This window comes from Stegodyphus dumicola, chromosome 8 (genome assembly GCF_044657685.1).
Source record: "Stegodyphus dumicola isolate Sdum_Otavi_A_Nest chromosome 8, ASM4465768v1".
NCBI classification, from domain to species: domain Eukaryota; kingdom Metazoa; phylum Arthropoda; class Arachnida; order Araneae; family Eresidae; genus Stegodyphus; species Stegodyphus dumicola.
Window position 1 is genome coordinate 170,878,627 of NC_140775.1, and position 21,562 is coordinate 170,900,188.

A 21,562-nucleotide genomic window follows, 5' to 3' on the forward strand; every position below is an offset into this window, starting at 1 on the left:
TAAATGAGATTGATAGTACGCGATGCTTTGAAATAAATAAGGTAAAATTAAACAAGATCTGATAATTTTTTTTAAAATTTAATGAGCATTTTCAGGCAGTGATTTTCCAAACTATAACATTTAAAAACGATCATATTTATTTGATTATATGATCATTAAATTATTAACATTAAAGTGGATTAGTTATTTTAATAATTCATAAAATTCGAAGCATAAAATTTTCTGAGCGTAATTAAGGAAAAAAAAAGACAAAATAAAATCTAGAAGCACTCTTTTTTTAAAGTTTTGTGTGTTACCTATATTTATTGAATATCATGTTCTTCGCCCGTAAACCACATACATTTGAAAACAGAATATCCGTACAATGCTCGCTCTGAACTCGCTGAGTTTGTTAATCAAAAATTCGTTAAAATTTTACAAAATGTAAAATAGATTAAAACAAATTCGAAATTCGGCCGTCCAGATGCCTATGTTCGGGTGGAGGATTACATTATTCAAAATTCGATGGCTCTAGATACTGTCGTTTTTGTCACAGTGAGAGAAACATACATGTATTCATGCATGGGCTAATAAATTAAATTAACAATAAATAAAAAAAAATCTTATGCAGAACTAAAAATAAATTTAAAAAAATAATCATTATAAAATACAAACAACATTAATTATTACGGTTAAATACGATTTTAATATTAGAATTAAATGTATAAAAATGATTAAGGAGTCAAAAGTGTTTATCACTATGATGTATTATGAAATATAATTGAAATAAAATTCCCTTATAGAAATTGTGCTATGATACTCATCTATAATTTTAAAAAAGGAGCACAATTTAGAATTTTAAACAAAACTTTGAAAAATTTTTTTAAAATATTTTAATACTTTTTACTTATTTACACCAATAAAAAGCATAAAAATTGCAAGAGAAAATTGCTTGTTTGAAATTTTCTATTAGTTAGATTTAAAATATTATTTTCTAAAAGAAGTAGTTACAAATCTCCTTACAGCATAGGAAAAGCTAAAAAAAAAATATCCAGTCCTGAAAGCATGCAATAGCTTTATAATTATTTGGAATGTTAATTATGCTCGATAAATATGCTACGTTTTTAAAAATTAATCTCAATTTCAAAAATAAAAACATGTAGAAATTCTAATTTGTGAAATGAGGCGCTAAACCAGCTTTTTCTTGACAATTATACACGCTGCAATAGGCAATCAATGTAAATTTCTGAAAGTCGTCCCTACTCCTCCGGATGTGATGAAGGTGACAACCGGCAACGCCTCAGACAAGGGAGAAAACCCGTTTGGGTTAGTCTATTTCTTATAAGGTCCATGTCTTTCCTATTCTGACGTAAAAGAACTGAATTCAATTTTCTGTATATGTATCTTTTCAACCTAACAACTGTTAAGGCAGAAAAGCCAATTTTCAATTTTGTAATTGAGTAACTACAAATATCTCCAGCCCTTAAATTCTGCTCCTCAGTTTCAGTCCTCAGAGATGATTAAAAAATATTTAAAATTTGCATTCATAATAAAGACTAATATTCTTTTGCGAATTATAATTTCGTTGTTTTGATCACCATTCGCATAGTTTTACAGTATTTTATCTGCCACCATTTAAAATTAAAAGATTTAAAAAAAAAAACTCTTGAATGTCTTTAAATAGATTATTTTTAAGCATGAATTTCGCTTTCTTCAAGATTTTACTTACATGTAAGCAAAACTTTTTGTTCTTGTCCCTTCTTTTTAAGAAGCTAATTTATTTCTAATTCCATCTCTTTCAAAAGCATTTCAATTTGAAATCTATTGTCTTTCATAAATAGCTTAAAATCTGCAAAATATTACCTTCTGACATACTATGCGAGTTCGTTTTTTCACATTCATGCTTTTAGTAAAGTTAGTAAAGTATTGTAATAGCGAAAAATTTCAGGTATCATATTTCAATGAAGATATCCATTGCGGCCGCTCTCGAAACCATTTGAGCGATGTTTTCGCCTGAAATCTGTACGCATGGACAGAAAAGATTGCTTCTGCTAAAATGGATTGTAAAATTTATTTAAAATGAAGCCATTTTTTCCTTGACGTCTGCACGTACGTTCATAGGTACGTATCTCCCATAACTCAAGAACGAGTAGAATGTTGAAAATTTTGCATATGGGTTTTCTATAACATGTATTTGTGCATCTCCCTTTTTCGTTGCAAACGCCTGCACCAATCATATATTATCATATATAAGAATCGTATATAAATATATATATATTCCCACTCTGTTACCTAGCTCGGTGAGCTTAGTTGTTTTATTCTTATATGCTGTTAAAATGTGCATTTTTTCTTTAAAAGGGACTGAATTATGCGGTTTTTATGGTCTGGTTAAGCATTTTATGCCTTTAACTAATATGCATGCAATAGTTGTAGAATTATCAACAGTTTAAAAGTTTAAGTGGCGAGTTAAGTCTAATGAACCTATATTTGTTTACATTTGAAACTCAGTAGAATAATGAATTAAGTTAGTGTCTGCACTTTTAATATCTTTTTGCGGAGTGAGACTAAAAGTAAACTTTCAGTTTTGTGCACCGAAAAATCTGCCTCCATGCCCGTTGTCCGAATTGATTTTTTTTTTTTTTTCCAAAGAAACGCTAATCTTAATTGTAAAAATTGTTTTTGAAATCTTTTAATTGTATTTGGTGCTTTTGATGTTTTATTCTCTGTATTTTACAATTTTGAATGAAGATTAAGTTAAGTTAGTTGATGTTTTGAGTTTGTGTCTTAATTATGTTTTGAGTTTTTGTGTATTTTTGCTTCGCCGCGAAGTTAGAATTGAATAAATTGAATGAGAAATATATCTCTAATGAAATTCGAGGAAATAAGTTTAAGTGAAATGCATTAAAAATGTGTATAATTTAATAAGCCATACAAGGAAGTCAAGTGGTATGCAAATCAGATTGTTTCCTTAAAACGATAATAATAATAGTAATAATATTTTTATTACGAAAAGCTTAAACTTAGCATATTGGTTAGAGAAAGATTTTTTTTTTTTTTTTTTTTTTTTTTTTTTTTTTTTTTTTTTTAATGTTTGCTGACAGTTTCATTGGTTCGCATTCTTTAGCATTTATTCGTAAAATGTATTAAAATATTCTGATCTGGTGTTCTTCAAATATTCAAGCAGTTTTGCAGACAATATTTGATTGCTGTTTTAAGTACCATGAGGCCCCTCCCGCCAAAACATTCCCGTTTGTAATTTATGGAGTTATTTAACAGATAATAAAAATAACTAAACTTCCGAAAAAAGAATTGTGTGGCAAGAATATAGAACGCGAGTAGAAGGATGCGTATTTTTCCCCCATTCTTGCAAAACGCCCCCCCAAAAAAAACATCAGTTTCCTTTTTTCCTCATTTGAATCCTTTGTCTCTAACCAACGCTTCTAATTGGGTTACTGCCAGTAATTGACGAAAATCTCTGAAACTAATAAGCCAGTGTAGACAATTGAAGAAAATGATAAGACAATGTCAGCCTAGAACAATAAATTTTATTTCAGTAATATATACGAATGTACGCTGAAATAGACGGGTTATTAAAAACAGCAGCCATTGTTTAGCTTTTCATACTACATACTGCAGGTACTGTATAGGAACGATGCGTAAGTTTTTCCGAGGAAGTTCTGTCGATAAAACTTAGTTCAAATAAAATACAGATAGCCTAATTCTTATCTACTTTTACAATAAATGTAAGAAACTGCTTTTCTCTCATTTCAATAAAAAGTGGTGGACATTCTGTGTGTTTTTTATCTAAACGATATGAAAGATTCACATTAATTGGCAAAAGCTTTTATACGAATGTTTTCGTCATTTATTTGAAGGGAATATCAAATAAAATTAATTAGTTACTTCATTATTTACAGAAAACTAAACAGATGCTGTATAAGATTTTTATCACTTTCTTTTTCGTAATATCTGATTAGTTTTAAATTTAAAAAAAAATACAAACAGCACTAAAAGTGCTTTTTTTAAATGCACAAATTATTTTTTTCCTGTTTACTTAAAGTTACATAAATAATAAGAATTTTGGGACAAGCTACCATTCTGTATCTCAATAATAGGCAAATTTCCAAACTTTACAATCTCAACTTACTATTGCAAGATTTCGGTCAACATTTATTCTATTTATTCTAAACATTTGCTTTTGGTAAAATTTCACAGTATTACTACATTTATAATTTTCAAAAGTTTTAATTTTGTTTCTTGTGATGGAAACACACTGAATGGGGTATATCCTTACACCTGCTTAAATTTGGTTATGCGTATCGAAATGCCATTAGATAACAAGCCATTTTGTCAGCCATAATAAATCTGGAATTGTTAGGAAGCTGTGAATAGAAGTATTACGTAACTTCGAAAATCTTGAGTTAGGTTGTTCATAATGTCGTATGTCACATTATAAGGAAGTAGGAAAAGGGAAAACAGGATGCTGCAAAAAATGTAGGACATCTAAAATAGGCATTACATTATAGCAAAGAACTCATCGACGTAAGCTCTCATAACGTTTTGCAAACATTTTTAGCCAAATCAAGCTACCTTGAATAACTTCATACAGTGCGTAACCATCTATGCAGAAATTTTACAAAAACACAAGTTACATTTTGGTAATATTTCAAAGATTTTAGAACATTAAAGACAAACATAAACAATATATTTATTCATAAAATATAAATTAGTTGATGCGCTAACTATAGAATCCAATAGTATTGCAATTTCTTGATATAATGTATTCCATCTGCAGAGCTGTGTTTTAATGGCTTCGATCCTGAAGATTTGAGCAAATTGTAAATGATATTTATCGTATTTTATGAAGAAGCTGTGCAGGACCTAAATTTTTCTAAGATACTCTAATAAACAATATGCAAATATAATTCTGGATTTCTTGTCTACTTCGAGTTAGTGCAATTTCTTTTGAGGGGAAAAAAAGGAGTTCATTTCATCAAGTTCTCTGTGGTAGAAGAAATTCCAGTGAGTGTTCAAAGCACAACTTTGACACGTAAAAGCATCATTCAGAATAATATATTTACACATGAACAATTCCAGTTCTATCGGAAAACGCTTCTTAAGAAACGATTTAGAAAATTATGCTTGGATCTGCTACTCCGTTTCATATATAACACTTAGCATTTTTTTCATATGTAACATTACTCTATTCATGCATTCGTTAAAGCTTATTTTATGAAATCTAGAGCATCTTATCGTCTTTTTTAAGTATCTGAACTGTTGCCAATTTTGGTTCCGAAACTCATGTTTTTGAAAATTTTCTAAGAATGTTCATGTAAATTTTTGATTTTTCTAATATTTAAGCTTGAAAAGAAAGCATTATAAATAAAACTGTTATTATATAACTAATGGAAAAGCTTTATAAAGAAGCGTATTAACTTTTTATCAAATTAAAAAGAGATAATTTAACAAAAGAAAGTTTGGTGGAATAATAGAGCATTAAATTGTATTCCGTTATTAATTTCAGCCTTTATATTTTTATATTTCTATTAAATCTGAAAGGTAGAACAAATTTTAAAGGAAATTTAAGTCGGATATTCAGTCTGAAATTTGATTATCATCATCCATTATAATGAAGCTAATTTATAATTAATTACTAATCAGGTTATTCAAACAGCCTTTGCTAAATTAAAACGAGACAAATTTGATTAGAATTTTTTGAACTTTTTTGAATTTATTTTTTTTTTACAAAATCTAATTGAAATTCTCAACTAATTTTCATATAATAAGATTCTGGTGCTTCTGTTCTTTAATTAGTTTTCATCAATAAAAGTTTATTGAGTAAATAAAGAACTTTTCCCGACAGACGATTTTAGGCTATGCAAAACCTTTTAATAAAGCAGATTTCCTGCTATGTGTATTAAAATGAAATACAGTGTCTCAAAAAAGTGATGGGACACTTGTGCTTTACAAAAGGAAACTGCAATAAAATAAATTTAAAAAAACATGTAAAATTTTTTGTGCGTGTGTTTCATACTTAAATTTAGTAACAATTATTACATAACATACATTTTCTCAAAATATTAAAATATTAATTTAATAAAAATACAATTGTTTAGAACGGAGCAGAAAATGGCTCACTTAAGTGATGGGACACTACGTACTATGCAACAAAAATCGTCTGAAGTAAGCAATAAAAATATCTTTTGAGGTATTTATTTTTAATCAAAAGCAATTGCCAATAATTTATAAAATCGTCTGCAGTATTTCTCTCCAGTTTTTTTTTTTTTTTTTTTTTTTTTTTTTTGGAATTTTTGTGTTTTTTAGCTCTGTGCAGCCATGAATGCTAAACGAAAAGAAACTTTGCCTGGAATTCGAAAATTAGTTATTAATTTGCATATTGAACATGGAAAATCTATTAGAGAAACTACTGAAACAGTTAACTTCAGTCATTCAACAGTTTTCAATATCATTAAACGATATAAAAAGAATCATATGATTCAGGATAAAAGAAGACCTGGCCGACCATCAAAGCTTTCCAATGGAATAAAGCGAATTATCGTTCGAAATATTTAAAAAAAATCCAAGAATGAGTGCTCCTAAAGTTGCTGCTGATTTACCAGCATTATATGGAGTAATTGTTAATTCTGGGACTATTAGAAGAGTAATTCGATCTACTGGATATCACGGTAGAGTAGCCAGGAAAAAATTCTTCGTAAGTGAAAAGAATAGAAAACTCAGACTGGCTTTCGCAAAATCCAACATAAATAAGAATTCTGATGACTGGGATCAAGTTATATTTGCGGATGAGAGTAAATTTAATATATTTTTTTCTGACGGTAGAATCTTTGGTGTGGAGAAAACCCAGGGAAGAATTTTGCAAACAAAACTTGGTGCCAACAGTAAAACATGGTGGAGGAGGAGTTATGGTATGAGGGTGTATGTCGTCCGCTGGAGTCGGTAATCTTGTTTTTATTGACAGTATAATGGATCAGTACAAGTATATTGACATTTTCAATCAAACTTTGAAATCTTCAGCACGAAAATTGAACCTTCATAACGATTTTAAATTCTACCAGGACAATGACCCCAAGCACAGTGCTTTGAACGTTAGACTCTGGCTGCTGTATAACTGTCCTGAAATACTAAAAACACCCCCACAATCTCCACAATTAAATCCCATAGAGAATATTTGGCAAGAATTGGAATCAAGAATTCGCAAACACACCATTTCTTCAAAACAACGATTAAAATCGGTGCTTCAAGAAGAATGGGGTAAAATCATTCCAGAAATCACAAAAAAAGTGGTCGAATCCATCCCAAGAAGATTAAATCATGTTTTAAAAGTAAAAGGAAATCCAACAAAATATTAAAACCTTTTAAAAAGTAAGATTTTTGGATAAATATTTGATGGAAAAGTAAGTGTCCCATCACTTAAGTGAGCCATTTTCTGCTCCGTTCTAAACAATTGTATTTTTATTAAATTAATATTTTAATATTTGAGAAAATGTATGTTACGTAATAATTGTTACTAAATTTAAGTATGAAACACACCCACAAAAAATTTTACATGTTTTTTAAATTTATTTTATTGCAGTTTCCTTTTGTAAAGCACAAGTGTCCCATCACTTTTTTGAGACACTGTACGTAGATTAACATAAATATTTGGCAATTTTGTTTTCAAAATATTATAATTTTTAGCAAATCCAAGCATAACTAACACATCATCTCACTCTATTCCAAAATGAGAAAAACTCTGTGTTGAAATGAAATGCTTTATGATCAGTGATTTACTATACATTGAGCAACCATCTTAATATTCAAGCTAAGAGCTTTTCCAACAGCATTCAGATGGTTGCTGCTTAAATTAGTCTTAGAGTTAAGAGGCACGCTCCAGCTACGGCATCCACCAGGAACATTAGACGTGGTCAAGGACCTTGTCTTGAAATCGTGATCACCAGGAACTGACTTCTGGACTTGGAGAAAAGATGATGATCATTGTGGGCACACTGTCGAGGGTGTAGAGTATATAGGATAAGGAGTCATGAGAGGCCCCAAGAGAGGCCGACTGATTGCTGCTGTTCCGAAATGGGCTGGAACACCGTGCAGGAAATGGGAGGCACCTGCGGCGGTCATTCCAAAACCAAAGGACGGCAGCAAGGGACGAGTAGCGATACGAAGTTTTTCAATCTCCGCTTCTTTGAGGCGTTTTTCTTTAGCTCTTCGATTCTGGAACCAAATTTTAACTTGAGTTTCAGTGAGGTTGAGGGATGAAGAGAATTCAGCTCTCTCTGCTATTGATAGGTACTGTTTCGATCGGAACTTCCTTTCTAATGCTAATAGCTGTTGCGTCGTGAAAGGTGTCCTAGGTTTCCGATTGCTTTTGTGTTTTCGAAGCTGGCACTTCATAGCAGGTAGTTTCGGCGGCTCTCCAGCTTCTAAAAGAGAAAAAACGAGCGGTTAAGTAATTACATTCAAACTAAAGAAATGTTAAAAATATTGTATTCAGTTGGATTTTTTTAAACGAAAACACTACTAGAACTAAATGTAATTAGCTGAAATTTCATTATTTGGAATCACGTTTGCATAATGGTCTATTATATGCAATAGGTTTCACTTTTTGTCCACTAAAACTATATTTTTAACAAACAATGCATTAACTTACGATGATCTTGCCGCACCTGGAAACGTTTTGCATACAGAGTTTTACGACAATAAGATTCGTACCGTCTTTAAAGCAGAAAATTTAAAAAAATTAAATAAATTTTTTAAAGATTGATTAGAGGAAGTATATTTTTTAATATTTTATTAGCCCAAAGGAGCGTTAGCTCAGAAGGGCTATTAGCCTCGGAACGGCATTTTCTTTTGCTTTGAATCACTGTAAAAGGCTAAATCAGTTTTCAAATTGTTGCCAGTAAATATTATCACCCTGTATTATTATAAAAGGAATCAAATAAAGGAGAATGTGCATGAATGTAGGTGCGTTTGTCACGCTGCGAAAAAGCGACAGTCCCTAGAGTTATCGAATTTCGAATAACGTAATCCTCGACTCAAACATGGGCACCTCAAAGTCGGAATTAATTTTTTTTATTACCTATTTCACATTTTTAAACCTTTAACGAATTTTTGACTAACAAACTCAACGATTTCAAAACCAGCAATTGCAACACTGTACAGACGAAAACTTTTTTTATCTCTAACACTCGAAACTGTCTATCGGAAATTTTAAAGGTATGCTGTTTGTGTGGTTTTAAGTGCGAAGAGCATAATATTTAATAAATAAATATAACACACAAAACATTAAAAAAGTTCCTTTGGGCGTAATATAAAATCTGAAAACTTTCAGATTTTTGTTTCTAATTTTTACCTGTTCCCACGCACAGAAAAGATTGTTATTGATTCTGTTCTGTTTTAAACACGGTTGTTTACAGTACGACCTGTAGATAAGATAGGCCAATGCAGTGAAGTGTACATTGCTATTCTTTGAGATGCATGGGCCATTCACGATATGCTAATTAGGGATAGTTCGAGCTTTTGAAAGTAGAGGTAGTTATATTAAACTGCGATTCATTTGAACTAAAGAGACTTTATATAAATCCTATTTAAAAATATTTTAATGTACAGAGCAATTTGCTTTAAATTTTGAGCAGTTATTGATGAACAGCTATTGAATACTTGATGAGCAGTATTCGAGAACAGCATCCATTTCTTAAAATTCTAAAATAATCATTTAAGAAATGTAGAAATTTATAATCTGAATTTCAATAAATTTCATAGCGCAAATGATGGCTAGGATTGAAAAATAATACTGCTATTTGCTAAAACTGGAAGTCTTGAATGGCAGCACCTTTCTATTACCATATTAAGATATCTCTACGTATAATAAAAGAAAGAGTCTGTCTGTGCGTGTGTGTGTGTCTTTCGTTCGCGTTGCGCGTAAGCTAATAGACCCACGGCTAAGAAATTTAGTACCTAGGTGCATCTAGACAAGAGCCAGTGTACCTCGAAGCGATTTTTTCGAAATTCGAATTAGATTTTTATTTTTAGTCCAAAGGGATTTGAATCCCGAAGGACTATTAGTTTCGTTTTGGCATTTTGCGTCGGACTCATAAATGTCGGTTCACTTTTCAAACTGTTGCCACAAAATGTTAGAGTCCTGCATTAAATTTGAAGAAATTAAATAATGAAAAATCTGCATAAATGTATGTATATTTCTCGTATTGTGATAAAACAACGGTACATAGAGTCATCGAATTTTGAATAAAGTAATCCTCCAACGAATATGAGCATGTGGAAGACCAAATTTGAAATTTGAAATTTGTTTTATGATCGATTTCCTATTTTTTAAAACTTTGACGAATTTTTGATTAACAAACTCAAGGATTTCAAAGAGAGCAATGGCAACGTTGTGCAGAAAAAACATTTTTATCTCCAGCGCGTGAGTCTCTGTATCGGAAATTCTAAAGATATGCTCGTTTTAAAACTATTTTGCGATACTGCTGTTGCACTGGATCTTATGGTTTAAGTGCGAGGAACATGATATTTAATAAAGAAAGGTAACACACAAAATGTTAAAAAACGCCCCTTTGGACGTAATTTAAAATCTGAAACATTTCAGATTTTTTTTTTATTTTATTATTATTATTATTATTATTTTTTTTTTTTTTTTTTTTTTTTTTTTTTTTGTTGTTGTTGTTTTATGTTTTGTGACGAAATCGCGTCATTTTGAGACATAATGGACTATAAGAAAGCGAGATTTTACTCCACACACTCCATTTTCACATCGTCATGAAAGGTAGGCACTTAGCTATTTTACGAACTTAAAATAAATTTCGTGTTTCAATAAATAGATTAAATACGAATTTATTTAAGAAAGTGAGCTTAACACATTTTCAACGGGATTTTTTCTAAAAAAGTTTATATTTAAAAATGTACAGTTTATTTTTCTTTGATTTTTGGACACGTTAAACTTTCATCCTTGCGACTGCTTTTACAAAAAGAATTTTGGAAAAATTATAATATTTTATATTTTTAAAAAAAAATAATTAAATGAAGCTTCCGAGTACACTTCTCACATCTCACATCTTTAAAAATGTGATTTTGGCAACAATTTTCCTCTCTTATTGTTGTTGATACATTTTTGTTGAAATCGCATCATTTTGAATAGTTTCATTCTTTTAGAAATATGAGTTTGGCAACAATTTTTCATCGTATTTATTATGTCACTGTTTTTAAGAGATTGACATATTTCATTGTCATTTTTCCTTAGCTTATTTCACTGTAATTTTTTTTCTCTTGAAAATATAAGATAAAATATCATTAATTATACTTTGCTTTACAGAATTTTTTGTTTTTCGTATCCTTTTATGTTATTTATTTCTCACTTCACTGTTTTTAAGATATTGAAAAATTTTGAGAGATTTTTTTAGGAAACAATGTTCTTAACCACCTTTATACCATTTGAGTTCTTAAGATTTTGCAAAGGGAAGTTGGTTAATTTATTTATTAGGATAATTAATATTTGTATTAAGGGATATTGCTTATTTCATTGTAATTTTGTTATACGTAATAACTTTTTTTTTATGAAGTTGTTCTGCAGAGTAAACTTCTGCGCAGTTTTTAAATTTAACGTTTGGTGTTCCCTTCAGCCATTTTTCCGGTACATTTAAAAGCCAGACGAAGGCTGGCAGCGAAGCTACTAGTATATATATATATATATATATATATATATATATATATATATATATGTATATATATATATAGTATATATATATATATACTATATAATATATATGTATATATATATATAATATATATGTATATATATATATATATATATATATATTATATATATATATATATATATATAGTATATATATATATATACTATATAATATATATGTATATATATATATAATCTTTTTGTATTTTTGTAAATACTGATCCCATCACCGATAGATCAGAATACGAAACTTTGACATATAGCTGTTTCTAAACTTCTAAAAAATCCGAGATAACCATCTTCCAGAGATTTATTCATGTAAAGTGCACAAAACGTCGGTTTTAAATAGATCCATCATGCTGTTATCTCCTTGACTTTTAATTTCTTTTCACTCAATATTTCTTTGTGGGCACAAGCAATATTTTTATGTCACTGCCGCCAATGTCTGAATTTTACGGGAATAATATTTCGGATTCTTGACCCATGCCAAAATTATTTTACTTATTCTTTCGCTGTAGAATGAATAGAAGGCTGAAGATAAATCCCCATACATATGCTCCAAGTATCGTTTTATTTCTTTCGGATTAAGATCTTTTTCAGTCAAAAATTTAATCATATCAATTTAATCATATAATCATTTTTCTATTTTTTAAGCATTTTTGAAATAAATTTTCTTTTAACGTTAAAAAAAAACTTTTTAAAGAATTAATAGCTGATTAAAAAAACAACAACATTGCGGAATTAGAATAAAATCGGAGTTCGTTTAGTCATTTCATTGCACACTAAATGAAATGGATCGAGTTATTTGATTACAGAAGAGCATTAGAGAGTTATCTGATTATGGAAGAATTGTAAACACGGTTTCGTGTAGTGATGGCAACTTCGGTACATTCTTGTACCCGGTACCAGAGTAACGGGTACAGACAAGTACCCGGTACAAAATACCCGTTACTCAAGTAACCGTTACTTTGAAAAGTACCGAAAACCGATTTCAAGTACCGAGTACCCAAGTAACGATTTGGAGTACCGAAGTAACGAAATACCGGAGTAACGGTTTGTTGTACCGTAGTACCCTAGTAACGGTTTGCTGTACCGGAGTACCCTAGTAACGATTTGGAGTACCGAAGTACCCTAGTAACGATTTGGAGTACCAAAGTACCCTAGTAACGATTTGGAGTACCGAAGTGCCCTAGTAACGATTTGGAGTACCGAAATACGCAGCTAACGATTTTGCGCGCTGAAGGAACTCTGCCACGTCACCACGTGTTTGATTTTATCTGTACGGAGTAAGATTTTGAATATCAGAAAACATGTCAACTACGGAAGTGTCTGAGGAGCAGACCATTCATGGACACAAGGAGCGCATATCACCATTTCGCAAATACAACCAGATACTACTGTCCTCGTACCAAAACCGAAGTGAGCTGAACCCTCATCGATCCTCCAGTAACGAATACCGAAATACCGAGAAGAGACGCATATTTTCGTTACAAAGTAACGAATACCGAAAAGCACCCGTTTCGGTACAGAAGTAACGAATACCGAAAAGTATCCGTTTCGGTACAAAAGTAACGAATACCGAAAAGTGCCCGTTTCGGTACAGAAGTAACGAATACCGGAAAGTACCGATTTTGGTACTGAAGTAACGGGTACTTGGATGTACCGATTTTCAGTACCCTTTACAACTAAGTACCCGTTACAAAATACCCGGTTCGGTAGTACCGACTCATCACTAGTTTCGTGGGGGAAAACTGACTGGTATTTACATCACACACGAGAAAATTCATGAAGAACTTGATTATTAAAAATGATGAATGTATTATGAAAATCCTAAAAAAACTGAAAGTAAAGTTAAAACTGAAAGTATTCATTCTTTATGACTCTAAAATTCCCTACAAGTCTTTTCACTTAGAAATCTATCTAAGCCTTCTTTCATGCAGTATTTCCTGCATTTATTAATGATGAGCTTAAAAATTCAACAACGGTTCTTCCCGTGGGCTATTTAGCAATTAGATTAAAATTAATTTAAAAAATATTTTGCCGATCGCTGATATCCCTACTAATGCGCAAATATTGCTAATGCTGTTTCCGATTTATTTTTCTTTTCAAAAGTGTTAGTTGTTCGAATAGTTATATTCGAAATTTTTAGAAACTTAGAGGATGAATTTAATTACTTAAAAGAATTAAAAAATATGCTTACTTTTCTAAACTTCTAACCTCATTCTTTCTGATTTCTACTTAGATAATTGCAAAGTTCTTCCCTTTGAATTATATTTAGTAATTGAAACTCTGATAAATAACAATACGCTAAATGCTTTGTCAATAAAAAAAAGCAAGCCTTTTTTAGCTTTTTCTTCTTGATATATCTGAAAAGATTAGTTTTAACATCTGAGAATATTAACTTATAATCAATCAATATTTATTTTGCGTATAATATAAAAAGTCATTTTAATTTTTCGTCTTTCGCCCTTTCGCCAAAGCTATAGCCCTTTCGCCAAAAGTTCTTTTCTAAGCATTACCCTGCACTCGGAACTCATGCAAATTTTATCTTAAAACAATATTCAAAAGCAGCCTGAATAAAGAGATATTAAAAAGTAAACTCCTTTATCTCTCCTTATTTTACTCCTATTTCTTTTTATTGTTTTTTCTCTTAATAAATGTTTTGGTATCTATTTTATGTATGTTGGTTATACATTTTTCCATTTTATGAACTAAGCACGTTAATTTTTAAATCCACTATATATTGTATTTCTCGCATGGACGGTGTAAGGATTTATTTATTTTAATCTAACCAGTTTCCCTGTCTGCTTTCCTGCCATAATGTTAATTTTAGTTCCCGCATATTCAGATGAGTGAGGTAGAAAGAGATAGTATTTAAAGGGAAGTTTTAGATTGTTTTAGTCAAAGCGTGTTCCGCCTTATGAAGGCCACGTTAGTAACTGAATTTCTGCGACAGTGTTTCTGTCTTCGGCATTGTTTATTCTTGCCAATATTGCTTGTAACGCCGGTATTGCTTTGAGGCAACTTGCGCTTTAATCATTTCTGCGTAGGCCTTTGGTTAACATACGACCTAGTTATAATTTGATTTTCTACCATTTTCAGTTTTGCCATAAATGCTGCCTGTTTTATAAGCACAAGAAGTGCCTTCTTTTAAATTATCTCGGGTTCTGAGTAAAAGGGTCTCTTACACTTTTCTTAAATTCTAATTTATCTGAGATATAGCGATAAATCGCTTACACGTCTGTTCAAGGATTTGCCTTAAGTGATACTTAGTTACAGGCACAATCTCTATGAAGGAATATATAACTCTGGATCCGTTAGTGGTAGAAACTTGAAATGAAAAGCTCAAAATTTTAAAATCAAGATTCAACAATTCTATGAGATTATTTAATGATGGAATTTTCAATTTCGTGGCTTACTGTTCTTGAAAAATTGCCAGAAACTCTGCTTTTCAGGTCTTTTTGATTGATGTATAATACAGTCTTTCTGCTGACGCTACTGTAAACAAATCAATAATATTAATCTCTCCCATATTTTTATGAACTATGCGAATTTATTTCTTTTGGCATATTTTTCCTTGCATTACACGGAAGTATGTTGTTTTCCTTCAGAAGAATCTTTTATTTGTTTTTCTTTAGTTATTGGTTCGGTGATTCATAATGCAAACCTTGCTTATTTGGTGCTTTGGTTTCTTCTTTTGAGTTACTTCTAGTTTATTATTGATTGATATTCCTATTTTCCTTTCCTTAAGTGAAAGTCGATATATTAAATATTTTCGTCTCTTAAGGATTAGAAACCTCATGCAGTATCTATCATATTGCTGATTTCTGTAGGAGTTACCGTTTTCAAGTATAAACATCCACTAAAATAAAACAAAGAAAAAAAAATTAATTTTATGTAAATTCAGATCGCAGGGTAACATAAGGTTTAATAAGTTCAATAAAACCTGGAATTCAATCTTTATAAAATCGAAATTACGTACTATTGATATCAGACTTTTTTTTTTTTTTTTTTTGTTTAGTTTTCGTGAGAATAGTGGGTAATCAAATTAAGATTCATGCATTTGAAACGCATTATAATATTTGAAGTTTAAATATTAGAATCCATTTGACTGACTAATTATTTTTATGTCTTTGTTGTAATATTGTATTTTTTAATTGTTGCATTTTAGGTAGCAATTTTAAGGTGTATTTTTGCATAATTAAATATATAGCCGCACACTTTGTATATAATACTTATTTGTTGCATAGAATTGTAAATGTTGTGATTTTAAGTCCAACAACATTTCATTGTGAAAATAGTTCAACAACCCCAAATATGGACAAAACTCCCTTGATGGCATTAACAACGAACTTTCGCCAATTTGGCGACTGTGGCACTTTCTTGACAAACTGGCTACTTTATGGAAGTTTCTGGAAAAAGGAGTTTGGAAGTTCTAACAGCAAGTTTTCCCGAAGCTTCCAACAGGCCTGTTAACATTATTTACACATGACTACCCAGGACCAGTAAACTACTAGTCAGTTCTGGATGATTTCAGAAAGACTACGATTCAAAGACTTATCTAACAGCGTTTCAGAGTAATATTGGTAATCTATGGTATTTCTTGTGTGTTAAGGATGATTTGCCTAATTTCTGCGCTTTCCCTGATCTATTTACTGCTGTTATTTTCGATGTTTTATCACATCATTGAGCATTTCAGTGATTTTGACTTTGACTGTCCTTTGACTTGGCGGATTTTCTTCTAACACTAAAAATCTTAGGCACACCAGCGGCCGGTCATAATAGCTGCATTGGCATTTTCGTGGTTTTCCCCATGTGTAACGTGTATACGAGTCAATTTCCCTTTGAAAGTTTTCCACGAAGGCATCTTTGCCCTTTGGCAGTAGCCCTCGAGGCTTTCCCGTAATCGCATAAACCAAACCATCCTCCAGACTTAATCCCAGTCCCTAAAAATCTTATCTTTGCAGTATTCGAAACATCCCGTTTTCTAATTGGCTATGTATATGGAACAATTTTTCCACTTGAAGTCAAATTTTGAGCTTTTTTTTCTTGGTAAACAACAGCATTGAACGACAGTATCACCTATCGTAGCTTTAGATATCGAAAAACCATGGCTTTCACAACTTAATTTTTAATAATTAGGATACGAATAATTTTTTTTCGGAAAGAGCACAAGTATCACCCTGCAATCCATTGCTTCTTTTAAAGTGCAAAAATATAGTTGTAGCTAAAAAATCCTAGTAGACGATTTTTTTACAGAAAAGCAAAATCGTCTAAAAATGTGAGAACAGCCTCTGTGTATTTAATTCTAAATATGATTATTAAGTAGGCTAGAAAAATATGGAGGTAGTATATGCTGAGCAACTGTGTCCAGACGTTATCAAGATACGGACGGCCATATAAAAAATTTCTAGGAATAGTTTGTAAAGCTATGACCCAGATTTGTCCAAGGTAAATGTTAAATTTTGCAGATTTAATTGTAAGGTATTTTATGTTAATTAACCAAATTTATGATTTAAATCTTTACTACAACTTTTACTTTCCGTTAGCCCTAATCAGGATACAAATTAGATTGAAGAGTATTTAAGGTGAGGTATTTAGAATGGTTTAGATACAGAGCTTTTAGCAGCTTTCGACCTCCCAAGTGTGCCTATTAATAGTCCGTTATCCATTTTGATACCTGATGTTAAGGGGACTCATACACCTTAAACCCCTCATGATTTTCGAATATGTGGCTGTTGCATGAATTGGGATATTTTATTTATTTTAAAAGCAATTACTTCCAACTTTTTACAGCTGACTACATAATATAGCTGCTTTGGAAACTAGTAACCAGAAAGTTTGTGTTGCCACAAATATTTTTGTAATTTAATTCTCTTTGTGACAAAATATTTCGCTATGTTTCCACCTTGCGCGCATGATATTTTAAAAATGGCTAATAGTACATACTTGAAATTTGATGGAATTCTTTACATGAGCACTATTTTTTAACTGAACCAACAATCTGATGAATATTTTAATATTGAAAAATTTTATGGACGAAAACATTACAAATTTTTTTAAGAAAATACATTTTAAAAACTCATTGTGTTGAGTTTATAATAATCAAATAATAATCAAAATAAAATAAAAATTTAACATGAAATTTTTAGAATTTTAGGTTCACAATAGTTTCCAAATGTTATAAAAGCTATATATTAATTATGGAATTAAATTATGAAACAGAATGTTTTAAACTGTGCGAGCAAGTTGAAAACATGACGAAAAATGTTGTCACAAAGCGGATTAAATTATAAAAATATCTGTGGCAACACAAACTTTCTGATTACTATTTCAGAAAGCAGCTATATTATGTAGTCAGCTGTAAAAAGTTCGTAGTAATTGCTTTTAAAATAAATAAGTTATCCCAATTCTTGCAACAGTCACCTATTCGAACATCTTATGGGTTTTAAGGTGTATGAGTCCCCTTAAAACATGCCATTGAAGTTTTGAGACAGCTTAGGCCAAATCTGTGTAGTCCCCAACGATACTTTTAAACTGTAATTTCAACTTTACGTTACCTTACTACTCGCAAACTGCGAAGTTTTGTTTTAAAACACAAATGGTGTCTTCTGTTTCAACTGTTAAATATAAAGGTTTTACTAAACCCTTCATAGGATTTTGCTGCATTTATATTTATTATTGTGATTACTAACCCATTTTATTTATTAACTCATTTTTCAATTTACTAGGGTCTGAAAGACATTTGAGTTAATATTATTACAGGGTCAGAATCCTATAAGACGAGCAGGGATAAGAGGTGGTGTATTGAGAATACGGCAAAGCACACTAGGGCTATCTGCCTGAGGGGAGGGATGCCTTCGTGGAGGACTTTCTAAGGGAAACTGGCTCGTATACATGTTACACATGGGGAAAACCACGAAAACGCCCATGCAGCCAGCCCGTTCGCGGGATTCGAAAATCGGACCGAACTACCAGTGTTCAGCGACGTTGCCGCTCGGCCGCTGGTGGGCGCAGGCATAAGAGGAATCTGTTTTAAGTCCTTTGTTTTGAAGGTATATCGTCGTTTATTATGACTTTAGAATTTCAGATAACTTCAGTTTATTCATATATCGATTTCCGGATAATGTAGTACCAAATAAAATAATATATATTGCTTGGAAGTTCCAAGAAGAGACAGTAAAGAAACGATAAGTATATTTAATGAGAAATGTGTGAGTGTTTTTATTTAATCATGAAAGCTCTTATATAAATCTGCTATGGCTAAACTTTTTAATATCTTTCACAAACGCACATTAAGATTCAGGGATTTTTTAGTTACCATAGAAAAGCATTCATTTTGATTACCACTCTCAGTTCTGATATTAAATATTTCAAGCAAGAATAAATTTAGCCTCTCAGCTTTAGTAGGTGCAGTTGAGAATTATCACACTTCATTCAAGTAATTACCTTTTTAAAAAAGTTATACATTTGTAGTTCATTCGTCAAAGATAGCCATTTGCTATATTCTAATATCATATTGTGAGCTGAATTTATGAACTGCCAAAGGAAGGATCTAGTGTTTGAATTTCTAGTAGTAAAATTTCGAAATGTCTCTCATTTCCTGCAGCGGAAGAGGTGGCAAGAAGGATATTTTTTGAAATGTTCGAGACTTTCTAAATTGATTTCTTCCCTTCTGCATCTTGCTTTTAAATTTCTATTTTACGACATACATCGTATAGTAATAGACGTCTCATTTATAGTATCTCTTGTGTTAGACTGTAAAGATCAATTAGTACTCACATAAAGATTGAAAATATAGAATTTAATTTTTACATTTATTTGGGAAACTTTAAATACAAATGGAATGATTTAATTAATGACCATTTAAATGCATGAATAATACTTGTAATAATACATTGAAAAATGTTTGATATATGAACACGTCTGTCTTCTAAGCTGTGTGACCACTACCTTGTAAAATGATTTTCTTCCTTTCGAAAATTCAATCGAAAATTTCTCATAAAGTTTAAAAGCAGTTGATAAGCAGTGTATTATAAATTTCGTAATAATCCTTAAATTATTGGTTGATTTCAAAAGTTATTGGTAGATCAATTTTATTTTAATTTCACAATCTGAAAAAGAATCAATCTGAATTTAATTTATAGTTGGCTTCAAATGAGTTTATAAATTCCAATTATTTAGTACCACAAAAGCGCACAATAGATTTCTAAATTGTTTTAGAAATCTGACGTGCCAGATGCTGACGTGCCAGCTATTTTTATCGCTGTATTTTTATCGCTATATTCTAAATTTCATTTCCTATATCCTAGAAGATAATTCCCTTTATATTCTCGATAACTCTGTCCCTCGCTTATATATATATGTAATAATAAAATTCCATAGTCAAAAATACACTTAAATTTCTAACTGTATGTTCTTTTCATTTTTACTGGCGACGGTCTCTTATTTGAAAGTACGTGGAATTAAATCAACAGCCCCGTAGTCAAGTTGTTTTTCCCGCTTTTTCTACACGTACAGTTATAGAATGTTCTGGAAATATTTAAAGCAAACTGGATTGGCTGACGAGGCTGACGTCATTTCTTGGAAGCTCCGCCTTTCCAGAGGCTATAAAATGACTCGCAAAGGAATATCGGTGGCTTTTCTTTAATGCAACGATGCAGTAAACTTCATACAAAAAGTTATTAGTAATTCTTTTTATTTACTCCGGATATCTGATTTTGTAACTGCTATTTCTCCTGAATAATAATAAATGGATATTGTTTTTTAAACTTATCGTCTGATTATTTAAGCTACGACTAAAGCTGGTACATCACATATATATGTTCTAGTAGATTATTTTATTTATTATCACCTTTGAAAAGGTAGTTAGAATTCTATTGAAGTGAATTTACTCATTAGTATATTTAAATTGAATTATCGAAAATGCAACCAACAGACTAAGTAATTATCGTCATTGACCGGAAATTAGTTAACTTTTCAAGGGGAACAAACGAACTTCTCGTCAATAACTAATAAATGAGAAAGTATTTCTTCTTTTTTTCAAGTAAGAATCAAGACTTAAAAAGCTTTCAAGAAAGATAAGTTATTCAAATGGCTAATTAAAAATCAGTAAGAAATCGGTGATTCTTTCAAACTTTAAATGCAATCTTGAAATCAGAATGTATAATTCTTATTCTGTAAAGACATTAGGTATTTTTTTAGAAGCAGGAAAGATGAAAAATTAGCAGCGCCTTCGGATGGGAATCGAACCGCGGACCTCTGGAATACGCGCCCAGCATGCAGACCACCACACCACGAAGGCATGCCAAGGAGGCGGGAGAAATATCTTCTAATTCTTATAAATATATATATAATAGTCTTATAAATATGTTACTCTTATATTCTGATTTATTACAAATAATTAACCTTGTTTACTTAAATCTTATATAGTATATATAATTTAGAACATTTAAGTGAACTGCTAAATTTGTTAGCCAAAGGGCCCCGATGAGCTATTTAGTCTCGAAACGGCATTTTGCGTCGAATCACTGTAAATGTCCGTTTCACTTTTCAAATTGTTGCCGCCAAATATTACCGCATACCATTTAAAGTAATATGTAATAATGAAGAATCTGCATTGTAATTTAAAGTAATAATGAAGAATCTGCGTTGTGAAAAAAATAACGGTACCCAGAGCCATCAAATTTTGAGTAACGTAGTCGTCCATCCGGGTACGAGCACTAGGAAGTCGAATTTGGAATTTGTTTTATTGCCTATGTCATATTTTGTAGAATTTAAACGAATTTTTGATTAACAAACTCAACGATTTCAAAGCGAGCAGTTGCAGCACTGTAGGACAAAAAATTTTTATCTCCATCAAGC

At 31.0% G+C, this 21,562-nt stretch overlaps 1 protein-coding gene across 1 annotated transcript in view; it reads right to left on the reverse strand.

The window, feature by feature from the left end:
* Positions 1 to 7,575: 7,575 nt before the first annotated feature.
* LOC118187022 (homeobox protein MSX-2-like) overlaps positions 7,576 to 21,562 on the reverse strand; it is a 69,295-nt gene continuing 55,308 nt past the window's right edge. Inside the window, exon 2 of the mRNA XM_035357206.2 lies at positions 7,576 to 8,414. Within this exon, the coding sequence (XP_035213097.2) occupies positions 7,972 to 8,414 (443 nt within the window). The 3' untranslated portion in view covers positions 7,576 to 7,971. The remainder of the gene's footprint in view (positions 8,415 to 21,562) is intronic.